General features: G+C 37.8%; 1 protein-coding gene across 7 annotated transcripts in view; it reads right to left on the reverse strand.

Annotated features, from left to right (window-relative positions):
- The window catches only part of RASAL2 (RAS protein activator like 2), a 394,323-nt gene that overhangs the window by 183,984 nt on the left and 186,858 nt on the right, over positions 1-23,481 (reverse strand). For all 7 annotated transcript variants that reach the window (XM_040263908.1, XM_040263910.1, XM_040263909.1 and 4 more), the window contains exon 2: positions 10,533-10,660. In XM_040263908.1, coding sequence (XP_040119842.1) covers positions 10,533-10,660 — 128 coding nt within the window. The remainder of the gene's footprint in view (positions 1-10,532; positions 10,661-23,481) is intronic.

Below are 23,481 nucleotides of genomic sequence, written 5' to 3' on the forward strand. Positions count from 1 at the left end.
GGCTAGGGCCAAGTAGGCCCAAGATGGCGGAAGACCTGATCTCCAGTGGACTTTGATCTTCATTATACGTTCACTGTTAACATATTAGCATGCTAAATGACACACCCACGAGCGCCACGACAACTGGCAATTGCCGTGACAACTGGAAAAGTCCACATAAGGACTGAAAAGGGGTGCCCCTCAGTCCTGTGTACAAACCACACCCTTGTCCTCAGACAGCTCATGAATATCCTCCTCCTCTTTACGAAATTCTGTCCTTTTTACCTCAGCCCTTCTATATAGACGGTGTCTCCACCTGAATGAGGCTGAGAAGCTGATTTGCGAACTAAATTCTCACAAGTGTCTATTTCTTTGGTTACTGAATAAACTATGAGCTATTCTATTCTCAGCACCAGTTTCGCTATTATTGGTTGTGTGAATCTGAGTGGAAAAAAGAACCTCCTCGACCAAGACCCCTTGGCCTAGATTAGGACCCCAGTGTGGGTGCAGGCAACCAATTCAGCAACAATTAATCATAGTCTCTAATTCTTTTGGCTCCAATATAGACATTTTTAAACAAATTTCAATAATGACTAGCATTAGGTTCCTACCATGCACAAAGCAAGGGATTTACATGTGTGCCATTATGAGGGAGCTATTATTACTATCCCCTTTTTACAGATGAGGAATAATTTATTTCTCCAGGTGATTACTATGGGCACATCAGTTGATCCAGCAAAACTGGGACAGATACAAGCTTAAGTGTATCTGCTTCCTGCTTTGCCTCAGTAACTCAAGTCCTATGACTGGGTCAAGGGGACAATACCAAAGGAGGTTTTCTCTGCGTTACTGAGAGTCTGAAGAGCAAAATTTTCATGTCTTCATAAGGACTGACAATTTTCACACTTTGTAAGACTAAAAATTCCCCGTTTCCTCATTGCTGTAACTACAGTTACTGCTAGTGGAATTAAGAAAAGTAAAATTCTAAAACATAATGGGATATCAAATAATAGCATCAGTAAAGACATTAACTCTTCCAAAAGCTCTGTAATAGAAAACTTTATGAACAGTAATCTAAGTCATCTGACCTTTTCAGGATGGAAATGATATCTACTTAAATAATTAAAAGAGTAGTGCCCCGAGGTTAAATAACCCCCTCCTAGTAGGGAAGGTAAAAATGTATCCTCTACCTGCCTTAGGACAGAATGGAGGTAAATTTGGGGTGGGGGGGGAAAGTAGTTTGGATTTTTGAACAAACAGATGAACCTGAATAAACATAACTATTTTTGCAATAGTTTCCCCCAAATGCCTATTATCTGAATTAATGAAGACCTAAGCCACAGAGAAAAAAGGAGTTATTTTTTATATTTTAGGAGGGAATGACCTACAATCCTTTCTGTGGAAATTCATAAAGGTCATAACCAGGAAAAAGAAAGACATGGTTTCCATTATCACATACTTTATCTGTATCATATCTAAGAAGAGAATAAATAAAATATATCAAGCATCTTATTTGGACCTAAATGTCACTCACAATTAAATTCTCAAAGTTTCAATGCACACTTTTTTCTTCACAGTTGAAACTTAAAATATGATGAATGATTTTATTCACAGCATCACTCTTAAGTTTAGGGCATTTTATTTCTGACTCAATATAAGGGAGAATAGTGTTTACTTTTATTCTAAATGTGTTTCTTAAGGATAATTTCCTTTTACAACACCACTGATTTGCTTCTTACATAAATTATCCTTTTAAAGACATTAACCTGCTTCTTAAAAGTTAGAGGTATAATATTTCAAGTATCTTCAAATGAACTAAGCAAAAGTTTTACAAATGTCAGCCATACAGCCAAAGAAAATTAGTTTTAAAAAAGACAGTTTAAAAAAAACAATTTTTTACATTCCAATTGTCCTAATTTAGCTTACTAGTTCACATTTACTTGTATACTGAATTACTCTAAAAATTGTGTATCTTTCAGGTTCTATAACAGGAGAGAAATTTTTATCTTTCTTTCAACCTCTTTTGGCTTATATTGTACATCTTCTGACATTTCTTTTTTTTTCAAGGAGAGTGGTGACCACCACTGTCTTTGGCTGCCTATTGTCCAATGTTTGAAAAATAGCTGCTATGTGTATTTCTTGGTCCAGTCTTGTGTTGTTTGCAATGGGAGGGCTAGTCTTGTACCAAGTACTCCATCACAGCTGGTGCCAAAAGCCTCGATTCTCTCTTATCCAAACTACTAGTATGGTCTCTTTGTTGGTGATATTCTGCCCCTTAAATCTATTCTGTATGTGGGTTAACAGAGTATTTCAAAAATGCAACTGGAACCATGTCATTCTGAGGCTTAACGGCCTTCAGTTGCTCTCCTTTGCAGTGATTTTCAAAAAAGAGATGGTATGCTCGCTCATATATGGACGTGACAAGGAGGGCACCTCTCTGCTTCAGTTCAGTTCACTCACTCAGTAGTGTCCGACTCTTTGCGACATCACGGACTGCAGCACACCACGTCTCCCTGTCCATCACCAACTCCCGGAGTTTACTCAAACTCGAGTCCATTGAGTTGGTGATGCCATCCAACCATCTCATCCTCTGTCATCCCCTGCTCCTCCTGCCCTCAATCTTTCCCAGCATCAGGGTCTTTTCAAATGAGTCAGTTCTTCGCATCTCTGCTTCAATCACAGTGTAATCTGGAGTTTACCTGCTGTACAGGGCTTCTATGTAAGCTTTTCTACAATGAAAGGGTTGTTTTGCTAAAAGTATCTTAAAACTACTATCTTACAGAGTAAGTGCAAGGTTCCTGATATAGTATACCAGGTTTTCCACAATCTGGCCACTGTTTGGGTATCCAGCTTCGCACTTTACATTCTAGGAATACCAATTTGCTTGCGTTTCCCTAACATATTCCCTATGTTGTAGTTCAGTGCCTTTGCTGAGTTTGTTGTCTCAGTCTGAAAGATTTTTTTTCTTTGTTTCTTCTCTATTCCATACCTGCCAGGTCAACTCTGATCCACCCTGAGACCTAGGACAGGCATTGCCTCTTCAGGAACCTTCCCTTCTATCAATCCCCTAAGGGCAGGTTAGGGCATATCTCCTGAGATTTCTCCAATAACAGATCTTTCTCTGCCACTATACTTATACATGGGATCATAATTATTCATCTGTGCAACTGATCCTGCATAAGTTAACAGCTTTATTTACCGGTAGATTCTCAAACCTTAAAATAGTTACAACTCACAAATGAATAAATGAATATTTGATAGGTAGATGTGGGGGCCATTTTAGGCAAACAAAAAAATATAACATCAGCCAAGAAGTTGGTAAATATACTATTTTTTTTACTTTTGGAACCTGGAGTTAGTCAATTTAGCTAGAGTCTCTTAAGGTGGAGAAGTGGGAGAGAATACCAAAATATATTATAACCACATGGGAGGGCTTTAATACCAGGCCATGAATAATTCAGGAAGCACTGGGAAACCATTCAAAATTTTAGATCAGAGGAATAGTGGTCTCTTAATTGGTCTGTCTCCTTCCTATCTTTCCCTCTTCCAATACATCCCACAGATTAATATTCATAACACATAACTCTGACCCCCTTCCTTTCTTAAGCTTCCTTTGGTAATTGGCCATTGCCAACAGCATCTTAATGACAACAGACTATAGTCCTTTAGAATAAATAGATTTCTTTCTTTTATTCTATCCAGTTTACTTGTGCTGTTTATCAAATGCCATTTTAAAATTATTTATCCTATTCCCACAACTAAATTTGGTACTGGAGAGAGAGGAAAGAATTGTGTCTTATTCTCTGAAACTCTGAACAGTAAATTCCCATACAGGAGTACATTATGTATCTGCTGAATAACTTAAAAGCAGCTCTGAATGAAATATGCCATGGGTAGTTTACTCCAAGATAAATAACACTTGATTTTAGTTATCTGCACAAAGTTTAACTGCTATTTTCATCAATATATCTGAGTGTAAATACGGCTTTCTGAAAGGCAGAAAAATATTTTTAAAATATTTTGAAATTGCATTATTACTACTTTGAAGCCTTTACACTAGCATCCCAGCTTTTAAAATTCCAGATACAGAAAGCAGAGTTTGAATGAAGGAAAAAGGAGCCATTCTTAAAGACTTGTTACTGCCAGAAGAAAGAAACTCAGAAATTAAGCTTTCTTTTGTACTTCTGTATTGGTTGCACTCCGGGGGGTGGGGGTGGGGTCATGATTGTCTTCTCTACCTTTTCCCTCAGCTCCTTAATCTCTGGTTGACTTGGTCTTATCTCTTGCAAGCAAAATGGAATTCAAACAGCCTCCTACGTCTTCTTTGAACCATGCTGGTGCCAAGCCAGCTGGGGCCTATCCTGGCATCCAGGCAGGGAAGTGTATTTCATAACACATAAGCAATGTTTGTTTGGCACAATTTGCATGAAGCAATTTACCGAATCAGTGAATCATTTCTCAAGGTGATATTCCTGGCAGACTTCTCTCTCAGCATCCTGCCCAGGTCTATCCTGCTGCTGCCTTCCCAAGCGGGGAGCTTCGTGCATTCAGCACGCTTCCCATGGACATCCCTCCCCATCCTGTTTCCACTGAACACAGGAAAAGTGCAGAGTTAACAGAGAGCATTAAGAGACCCCACGCACTGAATACATGAGTGATACCAGACTAACAGAATCCTCCCACATTCCAACAGCGTCTGGCTAAGGATTCAGTTTAAACCCTTGCAGAACCCTCTTACTTGATCTTATTAACACAGCGATAAATACCCCCATGATTAGTTAGTTGATTAAGGTTTAAAACAGCTTTTTAGGATAATTTTGGCAGGAAATTCCTTAAACTCCTTGTTTCAAGGAATTGTGAATTGTTAAGCACAAAACTCCAAGGATAAGAGTTATATTCCTCATGATCGTGTGTGGGTGGAATGTAAAAGAGTGACAGTATATTCAGGTTCTTACAATTAAAAAAAAAAAAAGATTTCTAATCTTTTCCTACCATGAAAATAACAGAATATTAAATAAAATTCAAGTAGCAGGTATAAGTATGCCTTAACATTTTCTTATCCTAGAGACTTAATCCAGTTTTTCCTACTTAATGGTAGAACACACCTGTCTTAAGACATTAAACTGTTTCTGTAAACTTGTCACCCCTTACCTGGTCTATTGCAGTAACATAACTCATCTATTTCCTTCCAATCCCTTTCACTCAATTTTCAACATGATCAACAGAGCTCCTTTTCTAAGAAGCAAATGTGATGTCATTGCCCTGTTAAATACCTTTCCATGATCCAAATCATTTCCAGAATAAAGTCTAAATTCCTTAGCATGGCCTTTAAAGAACTTTATTCTTCACCTCTTGCCAGCTATCTATCTATCTTCCTCTTGCAAATTATATTTCAAGAATTCTGAATATTTTGGAGTTTGCCAAAGAGATGTGAAATGTTTCTTGACTTTGCATCTTTATATGTACATGGAATATCCTTCCCATCTTTTCCTCCAAGTGAGCTTCTGTTTGTCCCTAAACACATGACTCAGTCGTAAACTTCTCTGTAAATCCTTTTTTTTTGTCTATTCTCCACTTTAAACCATATAGTATCCAGGGCAATATCTTAGTTAATCTTTCCCTTGTGGTAATATTATAATCCTCTTAAAAAATTGCATTGAGGTAAAATTCACGTACCATAAAATTAACCATCGTAAAGTGAGTAATTCAGTAACATTTAGTATATTCATGACGGTGTGCAGCCACCACCTCTGTTCCTAGTTTCAAATGGGTTTTAACTTTTAATTTACCTGAATGTGTTCCTAACAAAACTGCATTTTTGCAACCACAATACTGCACACATAACAGGTGCTCAATGAATAAAGATGGAATTTCACATTCAACAACAGAAAAGCATCTTACGGATTTTTTTTCCACTTTTATTACCCGGTCTTAGAAAAAAAATATGTTATTACACCTATTGTTGAGAGAAGACTTATCACATAAAAAAGAAAAGACAGAAGGTTCGGCTCCTTTCAAACTTAAATTTTTAAAAATGGATATTCAGGAATTAAAAGTTTATAATCTGGCTTTTTCAAAATTCATTCAACAAATATTTGTTGAGAATTTACGTATGTGTCAAGAACTGTTCTAAGCACTGAGGGGTGCCATACTGAACAAAACAGACAAAATCCCTGACTTAGGAAAGGGCAACCCACTCCAGCGTTCTTGCCTGGAGAATTCCATGGACAGAGGAGCCTGGCAGGCTACAGTCCATGGGTCAAAAAGAGTTGGACACGACTGAGCAATGAACGTTTTCAAAAGCTTATATAAAAGAGACAATAAGCATGATAAATTATATAGCATTTTAGAAGGTGGTAAATACTACAGGGAAAAAAAATAAGATTCACATAATTAGATCAGAATTTCTGAATGGAGATACAGGGAGGGGTTGCAATTTTAAGTAATTTGGTCAGAGTAGCCATACCGAGCAAGTGATATACAAGCAAAGAGCTGGAGAAGGTGAGAAAGTGAGTCATGCAAATATATGAGAGAAAAGTCAAGGCTAAGGTCTCAAGGTAGGAACATGCCTGATGTGCTTAAAACAGGGACAAAGTCATATCCAAGTAAAGGTTTATAATGGGCAGGTTGATACTTGATTGAAGAAAAGAGTTGTGTTGGTTTAAGACATACAATTAAGATCATCAGCTTTAGAGAGCTATTCGAAGTTATAAGACTGGATGAGATTTCTAAAGAAGTGAAGTTCATGGACTGAACTCCGTAGCACTCTCTTGTTGAGATCAGAAGAGCAGGAGAGAAATCTCCAAAGATGACCCAGAAGGAACTGCCAGAGACAGGGAGCAAACTAAGAGAGCAGAGTGTCATGGAAAGCAATGTGAAGAAAGCGGTGCTAACAGAAGGAATGCGTGATCAACTGCATTAAATGCCACTAACTTAAAGATAAGGTAAGACAAGAAGTGAGAAGTGACCACTGTGGAGGTCACCAGTGAGCTCAACAAGCGCAATTTTCACAAAGCCGCAAAGGTCAGAGTGTGAATGAAGTAGGTTTAAGAGAGAATGGGAAGAGAAGAATTAGAAACAAAGTGGCTAGAAGTTTTTAAGTTTTTGCATGAAGAGAAGCAGAGAAAGAGATGGTAAATGGAGACAGAAGTGAGATTAATGCAGCCTTATTTTTTCCTTTTACAATGGAAGAAATAATAGCACGCTGATGGGAACAATCTAGCAGAGAGCAAAGAGCTGAAGATGTAAAAGGAATAAGGGAGAACTGCCAGTGAAATATTCTTGAATAGGCAAGAATGGGCACAGGGAGGGGCTGACAGCTGGACCCTAGGTAATCCAACCACAGTGAAAAGAGGGAAATCAATGAATAAGGAAATAGTTGCTGGTGGATGTGTAGACATAGGAAGAGTTCTCTTGAGTGCCTGAATTTTCTTAATGAAATAAGCAGCAAAATAACAGCTATAAGTGAGGGTAGAGAAACATAGAGGAGTCAGAATATATGAGGAAATGTAAAAAAATCATCTCAGAAATCATTCTGGATTGTGCTACTCAAAGTATAGTCCAAGGTCCTGTACTGTTCTGTTTTGTTGTACAAGTTGTTTGTTTAAACAATTTAACAACATAGAAATTAAGAAGTGTGCTTTGTGTTACCAGTAGATTCACCTCATTTTACAGCACACTCTCCATAAACATGTACAATTTTTGTAATTCTATTTCTTCTTTTCTTATTATGACTATTATTGAACTGCAATTTCATTTTTTTGTTAAATCTAATAAAAAATTTAGGCTTAGACTTTTGTCTTTTTAAAACTTCATTTTGCTTCACAATTCAAATTATTGTGTTTTTTTATTCATGATGAGGTAGGGAAAAAATTGGTCCCTCACCACGCATAGATTGAGAAGGACGAGTCCAGGAGAGTTGGTAGGAAGCCTGGTAGGAAGGCCATGAGGGGAAAACAGCCTTCACTTGGCAGGGCCTCACATGAGGCAGTGTCCTCAGAAAGCTACAGGTTCTTGGGAGATCTAGAATCAAGGAACGCCTTCAGAGAAGGGGTGAGAGAAAGAGCTGATTCGACTGATGACAGACTATGAGTTGCAGAGGGTGTAGTGAAAAGGGTTTCAGGAGGCGGGAAAGGATGAAGGAAGGCAGAAACAGAAAGGGGGTTTACAGAGTCACATGGAGAGTGGAAGACAAGGGTGCCCCGGATGTCTAGGGCTACTCTCGATGGCTAGCATGCTGATGTCTGGCAGAAACCAACACAATACGGTAGCACAGTTATCCTTCAATCAAAAATAAGCAAATTTTTTTAAAAAGGGATAAAGTATGTAAGAAATCGTTTTCGATATCATCATTCCTCATGGACAGTTACTTTATGGGACTAAAGGGGGTCCAAGCCTGGATTACTCAATTGATCATCCATGGGTTACATCATGGGTCTCTCTAAGGCACACTCCTGACCTTGTGCTATGTATCTTTAGGCTATTTGGTTCCTTACATTACTAAACTGAAGTAGATAAGGGCAAAAAGATGGTAAGTGATACGTTCCTATAACTCCACACTAATAGCTCTGATAAAAGACTGCTGACAGAGTAGATGGGGTTAAATGGGCATTCTGAATCATCTGTTTATTCAGATTGGGTAATTAGAAATATTCTATACTAATACGTACCCTACCAATTTTTAATAGAAACAAAACAACATGTACTATCCTATTCCAGACCTTTATTGAATTATTTCAATAAAATCAAATTTCATTATATGACAATACTGGAAAAGGGTCACAGGTAGGGAAATGGTAACAAAAGTAAGGGACATTTTCCAATGACTAGAGAAAAAGAATAACTAAGTTCATAGAGGGCACATTAGCCAGGCCCTTGCAAGTAAGTACCGCCTATGAAAAGAAAAGATGAAAATCGAAATTGCTTTATTTGTATGACCCTGCCTTTACGATGTTAAGGAATGCTGAGTAGAAGAGATGGGAAAGAAAAGGTACAGAGGAGAAGGAGAGAGAGAAGAGAAAAGGGTATAGGAATCCACAGGTAAGAATTAAGAAATGTATTTTTTGTGCTTTGCTTCAACTGAATTCACTTTTCTGGAGGGATGACTTATGGAACTAATATTCTTCTTAACGGCTTTCTAATTATTTACATATGTTTTTGGCAATTAATCTTTCTCCTTCATTGAATGAGATCCCTTCTTCTCTTTTCCTCCCCATTATCCCTCTTCTTGGTCAAGATCATACTCATCATTTTTTTATGCTGTGGAGGTTGGGAGCAAGATGCTTTTCTGGCCCTACCAAGTCAACCATCTGATAAATCACCAAGAGGCAAACGAATTATTGGATGTGGAAGAATTTGTACACTGTAACAGTTTGGGGAGTAAAGTAATAATGGTATATACATAAGTTCAAGGGTTTTTTTACTTAGAAGCACAGAAAATTTACCTAGAACTCAATGTCTGTACTTAGTACATTCTGTCTCTCCAGATCTATTCTTTGCCCTTCTCTCCCTTGCTGTGCTTTAGGAAACAGATTTCTGGAACACATCAAAAGCAATCTTTTCCTTTGGCTTTAAGTTAGGTTTGGCCAGTAGGTAACTGGCAAGAAATCAGAAAGCAGGAAAAGAGAGTAGGCATGTTTGTTCTCTAGTGTTTCCTCCCTGCTGGCCATTTTTGTTTTGGTAGAAGTTGTGTTTTCTTCTGTACAGCCATTGCTACTGCTGTTGGCCCTCTTGTGCAACTACAGTTCTCTGGGTTCCAGAAAAACTGCTCCTTTCCCTTGCCCTGAAGGTCCAGGGTGATAACTGCTTTAATGTATACTTTATCACCCTGTTGTGGGTCCCTTTTGCTGCCATACCTCTGTATACTCCCTTCATTAAATTTCTTTCAATTAATTTGCTGGCTGTGCCATTAGTTACTTGTAAGAAGCGAGACTGATATAATTTCTAATAGCTGTGCTGGGCTTAGTTGCTCAGTCATGTCTAACTCTGGGCGACCCTGTGGACTGTAGCCCACCAGGCTCCTCTGTCCATGGGGATTCTCCAGGCAAGAATGGAATGGGTTGCCATGCTCTCCTCCAGGGGATCTTCCCAACTCAGGGACTGAACCCAGGTTTCCCACAGGTGGATTCTTTACCATCTGAGCCACCAGGGAAACCCTTCTAGTAGCTGCTGCTACTGCTGCTAAGTTGCTTCAGTCGTGTCCGACTCTGTGCGACCCCACAGACGGCAGCCCACCAGGCTCCGCCGTAGATTGATATAATTTCAGGGCCAGGTCTACACAATCTAACCCATTCTCATTCCAAATTACTCAACTCAATATCTCTTTCACTATCCTGTAGTGAATATCCAGCCCGGTCTTGTTGAAGTCATTGCTTCGTGACAATCGTGTTCATCATGACGATGCTGGCAGTGCTTTGGAACCACTTAAGAGTCTCCATTCATAAAGCCTCCATTTTCATAAGTGTAACTCATCAAGAGGCAAATCTGAAACTAGATTAGTTCAGGAATTTGGTCAGAAAAGGGAAGTAGCTTTTCTCAGCAACATCCAGCCTCACCTCCTTCTCCTTGTTGAGCAACACCAGCTGGCTGTCTGTGAGGATGCAGTACCTCCGCTCCCACGTTGTCGTGTCGGCGTAGGGCGACTGGCCACAAGACAGACGGTGGGTAGGCGGCCCTTTCACATCTGCGTGACAGACACAAAGGCAAAAGGGACAGATCACTGCCATGCTTCGGAAATGCACGTTTCAAATGGAAGATGCTTCAAAATCAAGGAAGGTGGTCCACACATAAACTTAAAATTCCTCTGAAGAAAATATAAACAGTTTTTGACAGAGGGAAGATTTGGCCCTATAGTCTGCAAAAAAAGAGGGCTGAAACACTTTGGGAAGAATTGTTAGTACGAGTTTGACACGGTAATCACCAGTGTATATGCACTAAAATAATGGGAGATCACTTCAGGGCAAAACCAGTTATCATTCAAAAGAAACAGGTGGGGGTGACTCAGAGACAAGAATAAAGGATAGATCTCTTTCGGAAGAAGATGCTGCTTGCCGCAGGTACACTCAAGAGTACTGCTAAGCTTGAATTGAAACAGTGAAGTTATTGGCAGCCTACATCTTCAAAATGGCTTTATTTTTGGTCAGTTTTAAGATTTTAGAACTGGTTAAACTATAGCATCATATTACCACTAGAGGCCAGTAAGATCTTAAAAACAGACGATCTAAGCATATTACCCTCATGTTTCTTAAAGGTGGAGGCATACAATGTAATACCTAAGTTAAATGTTTCAACTCTTCTAGAAGTCTCATCTCCTATGTTACTTTTTTCTTTTTCTTTTATTGAGATATGACTGACATTAACACTATATTATTTTCAAGTGTATAACATAATGAGTCAATTATTTGTATATACTGCAGAATGATGACCATCCGTCACCATAATAACTTTTAGAAAATCTTTTTTCTTTTGATGAGAACTTTTTGATTTACTCTCCTGGCAACTTCCAAATATCCACTACAATACTGTAATCGCCATGCTGCAGATGACATTCGCATGGCTTATTATAAGTGGAAGTTTGTATCCTTTGACCCCCTTCACCCATCTCACCCACCATCCTCTTGGAGATCATCACGGTGTTCTCTGTACTTGTGAGTTTTGTTTTCTTTATTTTAGATTTTAGATTCCACATATAAGTGACATCACACGGTATTTGTTTTTCTCTGACTTATTACATTTAGCATAATACCTTCAAGGTCTATCTATGTTGTCATAAATGATGAGATTTCATTTCTTTTTCAATGGCTATTCATCCACCAATGGGCACTTGTGTTGTTTCCATTTATGACTATTGTAAATAATGACACAATGAATACAAGGATGCATATAGCTTTTCCAATTAGTATTTTCATGTTCTTTGGATAAATATCCAAAAGTGAAATTGTTGGGCTGTATGGAAAAGGAAATGGCAACCCACTCCAGTACTCTTGCCTGGGAAATCCCACGGATGGAGGAGCCTGGTAGGCTGCAGTCCATGGGGTCTCGAAGAGTCGGACACAACTGAGCGACTTCACTTTCACTTTTCACTCTCATGCACTGGAGACAGAAATGGCAACCCACTCCAGTGTTCTTGCCTGGAGAATCCCAGGGACAGAGGAGCCTGGTGGGCTGCTGTCTGTGGGGTCACACAGGGTCGGACACAACTGAAGCGACTTAGCAGCAGCAGCAGCAGCAACAGCAGCAGCAGCAGCATGGTAGTTCTATTTTTAATTTTTTGAGGAACTGCTAAACTGTTTTCCATAGTGACTGCACCAGTTTACATTCCTACCAACAGGGCACAAGGGTTCTGTTTTCTCTACATCTTTGTCATCACTTGTTATTTCTTGTCTTTTAAAAAATACCCATTTTCATTGGTGTGAGGGATATCTCACTGTTGATTTTGATTTGCATTTTTCTGATGATCAGGGAAGCTGAATACATTACATATGTGTTATCCATCTATATGTTTCTTTGGAAAATTTCTGTTCAGATCCTCTGCTCATTTTTCAATCAGACTGCTGTGGGTATTTTTTGTTTTTTACTCAGTTGTATCAGTTCTTCATATATTTTGGATATTAACTCATCAGATACATGATTTATAAATATTTTCTCCAGTTCAGTAGGTTGCCATTTCATCTTATTGATGGTTACCTTTGCTGTGCAGAATCTTTTTATTTTGATATAGTCCTGTTTGTTTATTTTTTGCTTTTTTTTTTCTTTTTGCCTTTGCTTTAGGGGTGAGATCCAAAAAAATCACTTCAAAATTTTTTTAATATGAACTGTTTGCTCATTTGGGCTACTGAAAAACTTGAAACATATCTTAACTATTAAGTGCATATTAGATCCATTGAGTAAGACTTTTATGATGTTTCAAGATATATCAAAAGTTCTTTAGCCATGAAGGGCTAATTCCTCTCAGAAATACAGTGTAGGAAACATTTAAAATACATTACTTATTACTATTTAGTTATTACACTAGAGCTAGAGCACTTCAAACTGAAGAAACTAAAAAACAAATGCCCATGAGTGCAGGAGGGTTGTAAATATCAATAACAAATAAGTGCATTTTATCTATTAGGTGAGAGTCTTCATTACTATTACTTTCCATAGACTTTTAGTCTTTTTATCACAGGATGATAGGTATTCCTGGTACTGACCGACTTCAAGGAAATTCAAATGATTTCCTAGATGTGTTATGCTATAATTATTCAAATATGCATAACTATAGGTAGAAAGTAAACAGGTCAGTATTCAGGGCATTAGGTCTATGTATGCCTCTCTTCTTCCATCCCCATATGTGTCCAACACTGTCATCGGTGCTCCTTCTGGCTAACTTCATTGCTCTCTAAAAGTTTATCTAAACTTGTTGCTTGGCATGTTTGGGGAGCTCATCAACTACCCTCCAAAGTAACTCAAGGTCCAAGAACCAATAATGTTCCCAGGGCTTGGCTTGAGATGCTTACTAATTCTTAGAAGTTCACTGTCTTGCCTTTTCCCCTTGTTTTTCTGCTTCTATCTCCTGTGAACTTCGCACAGCAGTACCTGCTGCATAGGTAGCTTCTCCATTCCACACCAACTCTCTCCTACCTTCAACTCTTTCATTTCAAGCATTTAAAGTTTTGTTTATACTTCAAATTTTCCTAAAATTATCACAAAAAGCTTTAAAGGAATTAATTCAGTAATTCTTGGCAGATAAAAGATTCTTGCCTGAACTTAAAAGCCATGTCAAAGCTGATTTTCTTCACACAATTTGGATAAACAAATGGGTTACATTTTTACCACAATGCAGACCTATTTTTAGAGTCAAATACCAAGATCACTTAAACAGAGAGGGATGCACCTACTTTATGTAGAAATGTGGTGGTTTTGTGGCCTAGACAAGTTTTCATTCAAATGACTAACCTTCTTATGTAAGTTGGCCATGGATGACCTAAACTGCCCCCTGCAATTTAATCTGAATCTTATGATCCAAACTGAGCAAGAAGATATTGATAGGCTCTGTCCATAAAAACTAGAATATGGAAAACTGTATTATAGCAGGAAACCCAGGGTCCCTGACAAAATATAAATCTGCCACCAGCACGGAATTTAAGAAAACCTGAATTATCTTGCCTGAATCAACCTGAGTAATTATCTTACAGTCTCCCTTAAAGTTCTCTCCTTTTCCAATTTGAGCTTTGCTCCTAGTTTCTTCATGCTATTGTGAAACAAGCCAATGTCTCATAAAGCATGTTGGGGACCCTGAATTACTCCTCTCCAGTGTTAAAGGTAGAATGAAACAGGAAGCAGTACTTCCACATTTTAGTTTTTCTGTCTGTCTAAATTAGGAGGTTGATTAGCCATGTCATACATTTTGTAGTTTCACATTTTTTCCTACTATCTATGGTCCACATTTTGATCACTTTATAAGACTGCATTAAAAGGAAGAAAACAAGAAGTCAGAATAAGTGGGAATTTTTGTTCTTTTTAGCATTTCTGGGTTAAGGTTTAAAGGGCATTTTAAGTAACAATCTAAATATTTCTGAAAACCTATGAATTTATTCATTCTACTGTGTCCTCATTTCCATAGCTCAATGAAAGTTTAAGAGTACACTTGTAAAGCCTGTTTACTGAGACTATATTAAACTCAGGACAAACTCAGATTGTTGCCTTATTTCACTTTACCAAGTCTATCAATCCCTCCCTTCCTCCCACTTTCCCTCACTCCCAGCCTCTTTTTCTCTAGCTCTCTAATTTCGGACTTTCAATTGCATTTAGTATCTAAAATTCACTACTGAATAGGGTAACAACTTTAGAATTACAAATAAGAATCTTAACAGCAAAACTGGAAGGAAATTTTAGATTTGTGCTGTCCAATTCCTGTAAGGATACCAACGATACTGGATGCTACCCTTATTATAAAAGTTGAATAATTTTAGAAACATTAAAAAGAATCAGCAGTTACACAATGAACCCCATTGGAAAGTACTTCTTTGAGACTGGATATTATCATGTAGACTAATAATTTCCAAAATCTTTGATCTCATGATTCCTTTACACTTTGAAAACAGAGGACTTCAAAGAATTTTTTTTTTTTGTTTATGTGGGCTATATTTATCAATATTTACCACATGAGAAATTAAAACTAAGAAATTTTAAAAATATTTATTCATTTAACAACAAGAACAAACCTACTGCATGTTAACATAAATAACACATTTTTGATGAAATGCAATTATTTCCCAAAACAAAACAAAATAATTAGTGATAGGAGTGACAACATTTGAAGTTTTGCAAATCTCTTTTAAATCTGAATATAGAAGACACCTGGGTTCTTATATTTGTTGTGATATTTAATCTTACACTTTACGTTGTTTTGGTTTAAGTGAAAATCTAAATACACAGATAAACAGTTGGAAAAGGGAAAAATACTTTAATAGCATTTTCAGGTTAAGTGCAGGTCATGTCTTTCAGTTGCTCTTTCAAATAAAAGTGGTGTTCCATGAAAAACAAATGGTAAGTCTAGGTCTCAGATCACTTTCCATTAATGCTTTGCCCGGTGATAACTGTCATACTTCAGAATGCAACTTAAGGGTACTTCTCTCATCTTACAGAATGTTAAAAAGACATAAACTCCAAAGGTTAATATATAATAAAATTAAAGATTTTCACTGAGTTCTCAAGGATATCCTTAAGGAAAACTGGCTTTTTTCCCCCCCTACTATGTGTGGCAGAGAAGACTGCATGACTACTGACATAGCTGGGTGCCACAGCCTTGATTCCTGCAACTGCATCAACAGTTTTGCTTATAACTCCTTTTGTATCAGAGTAAATGTCAACATGGTAAAAAGAAACAAATAAACAAAAATAATTTTAACCTTGCAGATCAAGGGGACCCTCAGGTTCTAGGGTCCCACAGACCATACTTAAAAAACCACCGTTTACATAACAGGAAGGCAATGAAAGATTCTAAAAAAATTTGGCAATAGTTTGTAAGATGAAGTGTAGGGAAAAGACTAGAGTTCTTATACAATGAGTGGGAGATTAATGTAATGGCCAGAGCGTGGGATGATTAGGGCCATAGACTGGTGACATGGGAAAACAAAGAAAGGGACTATGTGAGTCAAATTTTGAAACAGAAATCAACAACGCGGGTAACTCTCCAGCTGTTTATGGGGAAAGAACAGCACAAAAGAGCTGAGAGAATAAATAGCAATTAATACAAATACAGATTTATAAATACTCATATAAGACAGGTTCAGTTCAGTTCAGTTCAGTTTAGTCACTCAGTCATGTCCGACTCTTTGCGACCCCATGAATCGCAGCACGCCAGGCCTCCCTGTCCATCACCAACTCCCGGAGTTCACTTAGACTCATGTCCATCCAGTCAGTGATGCCATCCAGCCATCTCATCCTCAGTCGTCCCCTTCTCCTCCTGCCCCCAATCCCTCCCAGCATCAGAGTCTTTTCCAATGAGTCAACTCTTCGCATGAGGTCACCAAAGTATTGGAGTTTCAGCTTTAGCATCATTCCTTCCAAAGAAATCCCAGGGTTGATCTTCAGAATGGACTGGTTGGATTTCCTTGCAGTCCAAGGGATTCTCAAGAGTCTTCTCCAACACCACAATTCAAACGCATCAATTCTTCAGCACTCAGCTTTCTTCACAGTCCAACTCTCACATCCATACATGACCACAGGAAAAACCATAGCCTTGACTAGATGGACCTTAGTCGGCAAGGTAATGTCTGCTTTTGAGTATAGCTATCTAGGTTGGTCATAACTTTTCTTCCAAGGAGTAAGTGTCTTTTAATTTCATGGCTGCAGTCACCATCTGCAGTGATTTTGGAGCCCCAAAATATAAAGTCTGACACTGTTTCCACTGTTTCCCCATCTATTTCCCATGAAGTGATGGGACCGGATGCCATGATCTTCGTTTTCTGAATGTTGAGCTTTAAGCCAACTTTTTCGCTCTCCTCTTTCACTTTCATCAAGAGGCTTTTTAGTTCCTCTTTACTTTCTGCCATAAGGGTGGTGTCATCTGCATATCTGAGGTTATTGATATAAGACAGGTTATATAACCGTAATTCTGCTTTTGTTTCAGCAGGAAAGTTTAAGACAAAGATTTTTCAAAAAAGGCATACAGAAAATCCAAAAGGGAAGCTTTTAAACTTGAATTTAATCTGAAGGATTCACTGCAATCCATTATATCCACATCATTTCAAAACAGCATTGAAAATACCATTATATTTTGTCTACCTATAAACCTAGAAGTCAAACTCTGGGCCTCTTCAAATGCTAATATAAATTTAATAACTGCTTGACAAAGAAACAACAACAACTAAACAACTTCTCTTGTATGTGTAATCCTTCCTTGTAACTTCCTCGTACCAGAGAAGGGAGCAAAAGAGCCTATCCCATCATTTGATGAAAAAGAGGAACCAAAATGATATGATAGAGCTGGAAATTCCATTAGGCTTATCTATAAATATCCACAAAATGATTTTTCTCTTACAGAATAGGCATCTTGTCTCTTCCAGGCTTTGGGAGCATTTCAGAAAGACGTAAGAGTAGGAGAGTAAATGAAGGAATCTGATAGGAAGCAGAAAGAGGCAGAGAGGAGAGTGGAAACGAACAAGTCTATAATCCAAATATGGAGAGTGTAAAATAAAAAACTGCTTGACAAATTTTATTTTTGTCTATCACAGCTCCTCAGAAGTTCATCTGAGTTGTTTCTAACTTACATCCATTTACTAACTACAATGTTTTTAAAAATTCTAATATTCTAAATTAAATGCAACTGGTAAAACTTTAAACCTATTTAAAGTTTTGGCCAACCAAAACAAGCTTTACAGAGGATTCTATAACGAGAAACTTCCAGTTAAAACAACCCTAATGTTTCATTCACTCTCAATAGTTTTTCATTAAATCTTAGTACCAACCATTAAAAAAAAAAAACAAACACATAGTTTTGGGAAATCTACCTATCAGAGAGGCAATTAAAATACATTAAAAGAGAAACACATTTCTAACAAGTAGCTGTAAACTGCACAGGTCTGAACTGCTATAGTAAGATTAGTATTCTCACTGCTGCTGCTGCTGCTGCTGCTGCTAAGTTGCTTCAGTCGTGTCTGACTCTGTGCGACCCCATAGACGGCAGCCCACCAGGCTCCCCCATCCCTGGGATTCTCCAGGCAAGAACACTGGAGTGGGTTGCCATTTCCTTCTCCAATGCATGAAAGTGAAAAGTAAAAGTGAAGTCGCTCAGTTGTGTCCAACTCTTCGAGACCCCATGGACTGCAGCCTACCATAAGAACATGTCAATTTCCCTAAAATGACAAAGGGCTATTTTTTGCTTCACCAAAGTGTCCAGAACAGTTTTATTAGAAGTTCAAGTTTAAATATCATTTATATTAATAGGTCAACTAACACGCTGGAAAAGGTCAGTTTTCATTCCAATCCCAAAGAAAGGCAATGCCAAAGAATGCTCAAACTACCACACAATTGCACTCATCTCACATGCTAGTAAAGTAATGCTCAAAATTCTCCAAGCCAGGCTTCAGCAATACATGAACCGTGAAATTCCAGATGTTCAAGCTGGTTTGAGAAAAGGCAGAGGAACCAGAGATCAAATTGCCAACATCAGCTGGATCATCAAAAAAGCAAGAGAGTTTCAGAAAAACATCTATTTCTGCTTTACTGACTACGCCAAGGCCTTTGACTGTGTGGATCACAATACACTGTGGAAAATTCTGAAAGAGATGGGAATACCAGACCACCTGACCTGCCTCTTAGGAAACCTGTATGCAGGTCAGGGAGCAACAGTTAGAACTGGACATGGAACAACAGACTGGTTCCAAACAAGAAAAGGAGTATGACAAGGCTGTATACTGTCACCCTGCTTATTTAACTTATATGCAGAGTACATCATGAGAAACGCCAGGCTGGAGGAAGCACAAGCTGGAATCAAGATTGCCAGGAGAAATCTCAATAACCTGAGATATGCAGATGACACCACCCTTATGGCAGAAAGTGAAGAAAGACTAAAAAGCCTCTTGATGAAAGTGAAAGAGGAGAGTGAAAAAGTTGGCTTAAAGCTCAACATTCAGAAAACTAAGATCATGGCATCTGATCCCATCACTTCATGGCAAATAGATGGGGAAACAGTGGAAACAGTGGCTGATTTTATCTTGGGGGGCTCCAAAATCACTGCAGATGGTGATTGCAGCCATGAAATTAAGAGATGCCTACTCCTTGGAAGGAAAGTTATGACCAACCTAGACAGCATATTCAAAAGCAGAGAAATTACTTTGTCAACAAGGGTCCATCTAGTCAAGGCTATGGTTTTTCCATTGGTTATGTATGGATGTGAGAGTTGGACTATAAAGAAAGCTGAGCGCAGAAGAATTGATGCTTTTGAACTGTGGTGTTGCAGAAAACTCTTGAGAGTCCTTTGGACTGCAAGGAGATCCAACCTGTTCATTCTAAAGGAGTTCAGTCCTGGGTGTTGATTGGAAGGAATGATGTTGAAGCTGAAACTCCAATACTTTGGCCACCTGATGTGAAGATCTGACTCTTTTGAAAAGATCCTGATGTTGGGAAAGATTTTAGGTGGGAGGAGAAAAGGATGATAGAGGATGAGATGGTTGGATGGCATCACTGACTCAATGGACATGAGTTTGGGTAAACTGCAGGAATTGGTGATAGACAGGGCAGACTGGTGTGCTGTGGTTCACGGGGTCACAAAGAGTCGGACATGACTGAGCAACTGAACTGAACTGAACAGGCTGTATTTCTTAAAGGCAGTTCTTTATTTTTCTGATAAATAATAAAATCCTTGCCCTGCCACAAAACTTTTAAAATTGTGGTGTGTGCTTGGCTATCTTCTACAGCCCATTTCTGCTACAACAGAAAAAAATGTTAAAGCTGTCATGTGGAGATAATTTTTAATAATGCCACTAACTGTAGCAGCTGCTCAGTAGCAGCCCACTAGATATTAGAGCTAAATGACCAAATTATTTTACAAAAGTGTTAATGCTGTCTGCTGGAGACCTAGTGAAGCTGCCATCCATTACCGTCATCAATACACGTTGTGACTCTGTTTCACTCTTAAAGGATGGACAGGGAACACACAATCTAACAGGACACTAAAATGAAACCTAATTTTATTTTATCCCCCTGCTACCTTTCCACCTTCCATATTCTGTCAAAACGTCAGAAAATATCCTGTTTCCAGAAGAAACAAACAAAAATGTTCTTAGATTGATAACCATCCAAACAGTAAAATGACTGTGAATTCTACTCTGTCCTGACAAACTATGAATCTTTAAGCCGGCAAGTTGTGTTACAGTACATATGGATCAATGGCCCGAGCAGATTTAAGTATGGTCACGCTCACCTTAGTGAATAATAAAGACACTTTTGATAAAATATGTTTAAAATAAAAAATTTTAGGCCATTAATATTTACCTTTATGAAAATACAAGTCTTACCATAATATCCCTATAAGGTCATAACTATTTGTTGAAATCAATTTACATTGTCTTTTAACCTAAGCTAACTATTTTATTTTCCTTCTCAAAGAGGAAGGCTTAATTTTCATGCTACTTGATCACTTGTGTCTAGTCAGGAAATCCCCTATGCTCACTGTCACCTTTTTAAAAAGAGAGGACAAGTAAGAGATAATAAAGGATTCTGGTGGATTATTTCCTTTGGGTTTCAAGGGCTTCCCTGGTGGCTAAGTGGTAACGAATCTGGCAGCGAATGCAGGAGACCCGAGTTCGATCCCTGAGTCAGGAAAATCCCCTGGAGAAGGAAATGGCAACCTACTCCAGTATTCTTGCCTGGGAAATCCCACAGACAGAGAAGCCTGTTGGGCTACAGTCCATGGGGTCACAAGAGAGTCAGACACGACTGAGTGACGAAACAACACAGTTTGCAAACAGGCTCTTTGCTGTCTCCTCAGTCTCAGCAGCATCAGGGCCTAAGCAGGGGGTGATTCTAACTCTGCTCCATCACAGTTGTTTGATAATAAGTTCCCTGAAGGCATGACTGACAACTTTCTTGATTAAGGCAACACTTTTCTATGTAGAAGAACTAATTTTAGTTTGGGAAACAATTCCTATGATGGGTCCACCTTGCTTCTCCCTTCCGTATCATTAGTACACAGTTTGCATTGTACCTGATCACACATGCCATGAAGCAGCAGGCAGAGCAGATCATTTCATTTTCCTTCACTTATCACATATGCATTAGAAGAACTAAGTCCCATAACTGCCATATTGGACCAGGCACTCCTAAAGAAACAGGAACTATATGGCCTGGGTAACCGAATGGAATGGTATAAATGATGCCACAGTAAGGTGACAAATGGTAGTCAACCACGGCTTGTTCTTCAATCCTAATAAGACCACTCACATCCATGGTTTTCAGAAAAACAGAAAATACTCAAAATAATTCATTTGTATACTCATCCTTAGAAGGAAAAAAAAAAAAAAGGTCTATATCCAAGTCTTCTTAAACAGTCAAGCACTGTGCAAATTTAAGAGAAGTGTAAAAAAAATAGTAGCCTGGCTCTTAAAATATAACCATGTTGTTGTAGAAATGATTAAAATTCAAGATTTTTTTTATACCTCATGTTCCTGTTACTGGTAGAAAAATGAACTAGACTAAGAATTAATCTCAAACAATATGTACTACTCATCCTTCTTGCTATATTTTGTACCTCTTCCTATATTAATCTACCCCCACGCCTGCCTGTTTTTGAATTGAATCTCATTGCTTTCCTTTAGGGGCAGCTGCTGTGGGGAAAGAATTAGAGCTTTTAAAAGAATGTGATTCTTAGAGGAGAAAGGAAACAAAAAGAGTAAATAGTTTACCACTATTGAGAGATCAGTTTCTGGGTTTTTCATAATTGGTTATACAGCCAATACTGTGTCATTATCTCACTCTCTAGGGGAGCAGAAGAAGACAGAGTGAATTAAAAAATAAAACTTGCCAAGACTTTGGCAGCATTAAAAAAATGTTAATAGCTCTACCTCTCTCCACAGTATGGAATAGAACACAGACCTAAATATGCATCTTTTCTGAATTGTTACCTATTTGAACCACAAATCACTGAGCTTACAGTGAAAACCATCAAGGAGGTATCATAGGCCTCGCTAAGGGATCCCATCAGTCACTCACTGCTAAATCAACAACCTGATTCAGTCAGCGAGGTCTTGACACAACTCTGCTGACTTATGTGAGAAGCAAAAAACCTTTCTTTTCATCAAAAACCCAATGACCACAAATGAGTAAGAGGGAGCAAACAACTACAATATAAGACTATAAAGCAGTAAAATGAAACGTTTAGCACTTTTTCTTCAATACAATCAACAGAAATAGAACATTCCTCTTAACTAAATCTAATCTGTTTCTGAAAGTGTGTTGGATGGCAAATTTTCATGTACCGGAGACTATACCCTAAGTAGAAATTGAATAATTCAATTCAAGCCCATCTAAAAGTACCAATTAATTTCCCCAGATATTAAGCATTCTTTAACCTGCATATACAACCCACAAAAAATTTCTAAAAACTTTCTAGTTTCTAAATTAAAAATAAACATACAAAATCATTTAATATTTAATTAAGCTATTAGTGAATATGTTTCTGCATATATTCGGTATTGGATAAAAGTTACACTTTCTTTTTTTACTGCAATGTGCTGTCTGAGGTAAAAAAACAATTATTTGCTTGCAAAAGTAAAAAGAAAAAACAATTATCTGAATGCAAATATTAACTATGAGATTACAAAAAACTAATATCATTTTCATTTTATTTTTTCTCACAAATAGGTAAAAATAACTGTATAGTACATCAGAACATGTGTACAGTCAAATTTATATTTTTTAACTTCTTGTCTTTTGCCTCTCAGCCGTTATCATTCCCATCTTTTCTCCCAAGATAAGAGCTTTTCTAGGCTCACCTACTTTTCACAGGCTTTTCCACTATCTTAAAGATATTTAGATAAAATGAAACCCTTAAATAACATCACCATGAAACACAATCCTGTTGTGAAAACAACTGATTCAAGGACAATAGTTTACTCCATATTCCCTCACCCAGATTAATGTGCAACTTAATGTTTTTGGCCAGAACACACACATAAGTTTCTTTCAATGATATTTCAATGTGAATAGTCAATTTTAGGTTAAAAATTTCCAAGAGATTGCACCAAATATTTAAATGGTGAGAGTTCAAGATATCGAGGGATACATTCACATTATAGATAGTAAAGAGAAAAAAATGAATATAGGGAAGCAAATAATGATGAAAATCAAGTGGGAGTAGAAATTAAAAAAATAAAGGTCAACAGGATAAGAAATGCATAGAAGAGGAAGAGGGATATCCTTTGGGAAACAAATCAGAGTTGAAAGATATCTTAAAGGTCAGTAAAAACACCTCTTAAATTCATAGATTAATAAAATGAGGCTCAGAGATATAAAATTACT

This window comes from Oryx dammah, unplaced genomic scaffold (genome assembly GCF_014754425.2).
Source record: "Oryx dammah isolate SB20612 unplaced genomic scaffold, SCBI_Odam_1.1 HiC_scaffold_21, whole genome shotgun sequence".
NCBI classification, from domain to species: domain Eukaryota; kingdom Metazoa; phylum Chordata; class Mammalia; order Artiodactyla; family Bovidae; genus Oryx; species Oryx dammah.